The 6,214-nt window shown below is 44.9% G+C and overlaps 1 protein-coding gene across 1 annotated transcript in view; it reads right to left on the reverse strand.

Moving 5' to 3' along the window:
• SLC9A1 (solute carrier family 9 member A1) overlaps positions 1–6,214 on the reverse strand; it is a 71,974-nt gene that overhangs the window by 7,406 nt on the left and 58,354 nt on the right. Inside the window, exons 7-9 of the mRNA XM_083626997.1 lie at positions 2,832–2,902; positions 2,274–2,447; positions 1,266–1,380 (exon numbers count right to left, since the gene is read on the reverse strand). Coding sequence (XP_083483123.1) covers positions 1,266–1,380; positions 2,274–2,447; positions 2,832–2,902 — 360 coding nt within the window. The remainder of the gene's footprint in view (positions 1–1,265; positions 1,381–2,273; positions 2,448–2,831; positions 2,903–6,214) is intronic.

Genomic DNA, 6,214 nt, shown 5'->3' on the forward strand with positions numbered 1-6,214 from the left:
AACAGTATAAAATCTGCAGATATTCAGCCAACATGCCTGAAGAATTTCAGGCAGGTGGTCGGACAAAAGGGTCCCAGCGTTATAGGCAACTGGGAAAAAGTGGACAAACATAATAACCTAATGATTATCTTAACTAAAGAGAGTTTCCCCACTGTGCCAGTTTCACAGCTTTCTCTCTTTCCCCAATTTGTGACTTTTTCGCAAACTGTAGATAGAGCTCTAGCCCATCTCTTCAATGCAAGACAATGCCACCAACGCAAAGCAACTAAAAACGAATAAAACAGCTGAACAAATTTTTGTTTTGCTTTCATTCATTCAAACTACTAATTGTTTTTACTATACAGAGAAAATAATCTTTTGTTTAGCCATTGTTGCTAACGCATAAGGGTTCACCAACTTTGATTTTGACAATTCCCCACTGTTTGAATCACTATTGTTTTGTTTGAATAGGATCATCCCCTAGGTTTCAGATGTCGATGATCTGGGATCCTCTTTGCCCACAAAATCTGGGGGTGCTGTCATCTCACTTGCAAGAGTGAACATTTATCTTCTCTTGCAGTCCCAACATGCTGAAGGCTTTGCAATGCCCCTCTTAGCAGACAGGTGGCAGCAGCTGTTCCTTCAGACTTCCCCCTTTCTCAAATGCCTTGTCTACCATCATAAGGTTGGGCATAGGTGGGCACAGGAAGATGCAACAGGTGTGTCCCCAAAGAGGCCCCTCCTCACGGCTCATTTCTGCTAGGCCCCTGGAGGTGCACAGATCAGGAGCCCCATATGGCATCTGTTTCTGCTGTGCAAGCCTTACCGCTCCCCCCAGTCGAGTGTATCATTGCTCCAGGCATACATGCTCATCTGCCTGATGACTATAGGTTCCATCCTCAGCTTGCAGTCCCATCACTGCCCATCTTTTAGCAGACTGGTCAATTTGCTGCCCCTACCTTTAAGCCAGACAAAGGCCTTTCTACCCTCAGAGTGATGTTCATTTATTGCCTTGTTTATTACGTCAAATTGTTGAACCAAGCTGCAGATTTATCACATTCATCAATGCATCTGGCCAAGTAACAAAGCGATTTTTTGTTTGCTTCGCCAGTTTGCTTGGGTTGCCAACTGGCTGTAAATGCAGGTCCGGCCTGTAAATATTTTTGATGGACTGCGAGAATCGGAGGGATGGGGAGTGGGGGCCCCTGGAAGAAGGTGCACTGGAAATAGCTCTGACCTACCACAGTTTTCCAGACCAAAGATGCTAATGGGGTCCTCTTTCTTACCCTCTGTCTGGTTTTTTGCAAGTTGGTGCGCAAGATCTTTCGGATTTCCTCCTCTTTGTCCTTCGACAGAGCTGGCAGGATGCGTTCCACAGGCAAAGTTTTCGGATTGATATTTCTGAAAGATTAAGAGAAGGTTAAAAAGCTTCAAAGGTTTGACCTACAAGAGAAAATAAAAATGCTCTATTACTAATCACAATTTATTCATCACTATAAAGCAGGCATCCCCAACCTGCGGCCCTCCAGATGTTTTGGCCCACAACTCCCATGATCCCTGGCTAACAGGAACAGTGGTCAGGGATGATGGGAATTGTAGTCCAAATCATCTGGAGGGCCGAAGATTGAGGGTGCCTGCTATAAAGCTTATAGAATTAGAGCACATGCTCTGCATGCAGGGGGTCCATGCAGAAGATAGGACTGGGAGAGAACCCTGCCTGAAACCCTGAAGAGCTGCTGCCAGTCAGTGTAGACAATATTGAGCAGGATGGGCCAATGGTCTGACTCAGTATAAGGCAGCTTCCTATGAGAAGGTGGGGAAAGTTTTGTTGTTCAAGCAGAAATCCTTATGCTAACAGAATTAGTGTATAGGCTAGTAATACCAGTGTTTTTTTACAGCGGGATTTTTTAAAGGGTTAGCAAAGTAGCATAGTCGTACCTCGGAAGTTGAACACCTTGCGAGTTTAATGTTTTGGCTCCTGAACGCCGCAAAACCGGAAGTGAGTGTTCCGGTTTGCAAACATTCTTTGGAACCCGAACATCCGATGCAGCTTCTGTGGCTTCCAATTGGCTGCAGGAGCTGCCTGCAGCCAATCAGAAGCCTCACCTTGGTTTTTGAACATTTTGGATGTCAAACAGACTTCCAGAACAGATTCCATTTGACTTCCGAGGTACGACTGTATATGTTAAGTGGTTTGAACACTCAAAAGCACTGTGTTTCCTCCAATCAGAGTAAGCCTTTCCCCCTTTAATGAATAAAACAGCCCCACCTCCCTTGCTCTCCATGATACTTACTGCATGGAGACAGTGGAGACGGCAGAGGGGATCTTGCCCATTCCCCCGCTCTCCACCAGCTCAATGGCTTGCTTCATCTCCATCTTGTGATAGAAGGCAATCAGCTGGGGCTCCTTCGACCTCTCCCCAGCAATTAGGCACTTCTTCACATATTTCTTGTTGAAGCGATTCAGCCTTTGCAAGGGGATGAGAAAGACAACAACAATGTAAAGCTACAATAAGCATCGCCCACCCTGAAGATTTTGGACAGCAGCTCCTATCATTTCCTGGCAACTGGCCATGTTGATTGGGGGCGATGGGTGTTCGAGTCAAACGACATGGGGTGTGTGGTGTAGCGGCACAGGTTAGCCAGCCTGGGGTTTAGCTCATAAAAAATAGCACCATGTAACTTGCCCAGAGTCCTTGAGATTAACCCCCCCCCCAATGTTAATGTGGCATCTTAGAAAACCGAAACAAAAGAATTCCCAAACGTGATTATTACAAAAATCCAGTTACAATAGTAGACAATAATAATTGTAAGCAACTTATTATTTTCTCCCCTAGCTCAGTAGCACTTACTTGTCCTTCCAGTGGTGATGGCCATAGTGGCCACAAATGTCCTCAATCCCAGTCAAAAGATGATCCAAGAACTATTTGAAGGAGAGAGGAAAACAAAAAGTATGAATTTTGCCTCATCTACAGGGCACACCTGATCTCTGCAACAGAAGCACAACCTGGTGATGAAGTTATCTCTCCTTGCCAACCCCCCTCCACGCTCCATCCCTTTCATCTGCAGTATTTTGCACCTAGGACAAATGTGACTGTAGTGGCAGCACACACAGAGCTCATGGGTATTGTTTTAGCATGACACGGGCAGCGATGAGGGATGCAGCTCATTAAACGTTTTGGAGGAGAGGATATCATGGTCTGCTCTCACCCCGTTCCAGTGCAGCTCTAGCATAGGATTTCTCTTTCACCGGCTGGTGAAATTAAACAAACCCTGGAAAGATGTATGTGCTTCCTTTCCTGTGCTGCAGCACACATTTAACTAGTTAAAAAGGTGGGGTGGATGCGAACTTCCCATCTGTATAATAAAGACCAGATATTGCACTATAACTATCGAAAAGGGAATTGCAGCAAGGCTAAAATACAGCTTACTGACTGTGCAGGAATGTTCTTTAGCAATTGAACTGGGGTGTGTGTGAGACACACACACACACACACACACAGAGAGAGAGAGAGAGAGAGAGAGAGAGAGAGAGAGAGAGAGAGAGAACCAATGCTACACAGCATGCCATTAGAGCAGGCATAGGCAAACTCGGCCCTCCAGATGTTTTGGGACTACAACTCCCATCATCTCTGGGCCTGTCAGCTAGGGATAATGGGAGTTGTAGTCCCAAAACATCTGGAGGGCTAAGTTTGCCTATGCCTGCATTAGAGTATCATCCCTCAGCCTTTTCAGGCTGGGACTCATTAATCCCAACCTAAAACAAATCAAAACTAGGTTCCATATTTAACATACATGTTCCTCTCTTTCTTCTCTTGGGGTTTTTCTAGTATTTACGCTTCGGACATACTGGTTTAACTGTTGGCCCTTCCCCCCAAAGGATCTGGGAGTTGTACCATATTTTTCGCACGATAACACGCACCCGACCATAACATGCACATAGTTTTTAGAGGAGGAAAACAAGAAAAAAAATATTCTAAACGAAACAGTGGATGTATGATTTTTGTGGTTCATGCTGTGGCCACAGACATGTGATCTGACGGTGAGGTTGGGGTAGCCCAATGCAAAAATCCTGAGGATCCATGTGGATCCATGCTTTGTAACCACGTTTTTGCACCACTGCGGCCCCAGGCAACAGTGGGTGCGTGATTTTTTTGGTGCAAGCTGTAGCCATGGACATGCTATGTGATCTGATGGTGAATTTGGGGTGACCCAGTGCAAAAATCCTGAGGATCCATGTGGATCCGTGCTTTGTAACCACGTTTTAAGTGGGGAGGGAAGGAAAAGCACTCAAGGGACAAGAAACACGCGTGGGGTGGGTGGAGAAGGATGCTGTTAATAATGCAGAAGAGGGGTATAAGAGGAGAAGGCTCCTCTCCTCTCCCGCTTTGCTCCTTTAAAGGCTCTGCTTCTCTCCCTCCTCCCGCCTCGCTGAAAAACTTTGCTACTATTTAGCCAGCTGAGTGGGGAGGAGAAGGAACAGAGAGCCTGATTGCGAAAAACTTTGCTGCTATTTAGCGAGCTGTTCTCTCCCTCCTCCCCGGCTCGCTGAAAAAAACAGCTCCGGACTCGTGTAAGCGGCTCCTCTCCTCTCTGCTTTGCTCCTTTAAAGCAAGCAGGCTCTCTGTCCCTCTCTCCTCCCCACTCAGCGGCTCTTCTCCTGCTTTGCTGTTTCAAAGCGAGCCACGGAGGAGGGAAGGAAGGGAACCATGGATCCTCTGCTCATGACTGCAGCAGATCCCCCCGCCATCCGTAGGCATTCGCTCCATAACACGCACAGACATTTCCCCTTACTTTCTAGGAGGAAAAAAGTGAGTGTTATGGTGCGAAAAATACGGTATTTATTTATTTCATTTTGTTTCATAAAATGTATGTGCTGCTTCATTGGAAACTGCTTTGAGCTTCTTTAATTTTTTTACCAAGAGTACGAAACAATAACACTGTCAGTAAAAACAGTTAAAAGCAACAATTTAAAGAATTAACAAAATAAAACCAGCAATAAACTAAAAACACATAAAAGCAGACATTGACATTCCACGTATCTGATTAGACTCGTCTAAACAAAAATGCTCTTAGCAGGGTCCAAAAAGAGAACAGCGAAGGTGCTTGCCTGACGGCAATAGGGGTTACATGTGCAGGATGGTAGTTAGAGGCCTGTCAAAATTCTTGAACGCAAGTTACAGTTAGTTTCCAGAATTACGGGTGTGGGAGAGAAGGGAGTTATGACTGTAAAGATCTAGTATTTTAAAAATTGTTATGCAGACATATTCTCACCCCGCCCGTGCCCCAGTTGCCGCCACCACATTCTTCTTCTACAACTTTTTTTAAAGTGTGGAAAAGTTACAGTTTATCTGCAAAAGCCTTCCCACTTTCTGTTGGTATATCTAACGGATTTTGAGTATGACAACTTTATCAGATGGGCTGATCCTACGATTAGACAGAGTGAGGCAGTCTCATTGGGAAGCTGATTTTCAAAGGGCAGCAAAGGTTTGTTATTTTGCACTTTTGCTACCAGGGAGAGGAGAGGTGCTTGCTGGATTTTCATATTCAGGTGCTGAATAACTTGACAGGCCTTGGTGCTTGGCGTGGGGCACCAGTTGCTGTTTCACCTCAGGTAGCAAAAAATTTGGCCCTGAATTGCTATTTCTTAGCTTTGGTATGTGGAGATCCTTTTCCCCAGTCAAAGGAACTTATTATTCCAGAAACAAGGGGCAAACCATCACAACTAGACCACTGGAATGCTTTTGCAAATAAACTATAGCATTTCCTCAGCATCTTGCAAATTTTGTTCTTTTGGGGTGTGAGTGGTTTAGAATTGGTACTGCCACCTTTCCCCCTGCCACTGGTGAGATCCATCTTAGGTGTGACCCACGTGGTCCTGACCCACTAGCAGGAAATAACTGAATTTGAGGACACGGGTTACATGAAGTGCCTTGATCAGCTGCTAGGTGGCACCAGCAAGCTATACCAACCAGTGCTTTGTTGAATTAAGCTATGGGAAATCTTTGAGACAAGAAATACTGGATGATTTTAGGTGACATATTTCAGCTTCCAATAAATCTTTTTGTGTGTGTGTTTTTTTAAGTTACATGTTATTTTGTACTTTGTAAAGTGTAACTTGGAACCCGATATGAACTAGAAGAGTAGTAAGTATGGCTCGACAATCAGCCTATTACCGATTCATGTTATTTCATCCCACTTTTTGCAAACAAAACACAAAAAACCCACACATACC

The sequence above is a fragment of the Podarcis filfolensis genome (genome assembly GCF_964270895.1).
Source record: "Podarcis filfolensis genome assembly, chromosome: 8".
NCBI lineage: Eukaryota > Metazoa > Chordata > Lepidosauria > Squamata > Lacertidae > Podarcis > Podarcis filfolensis.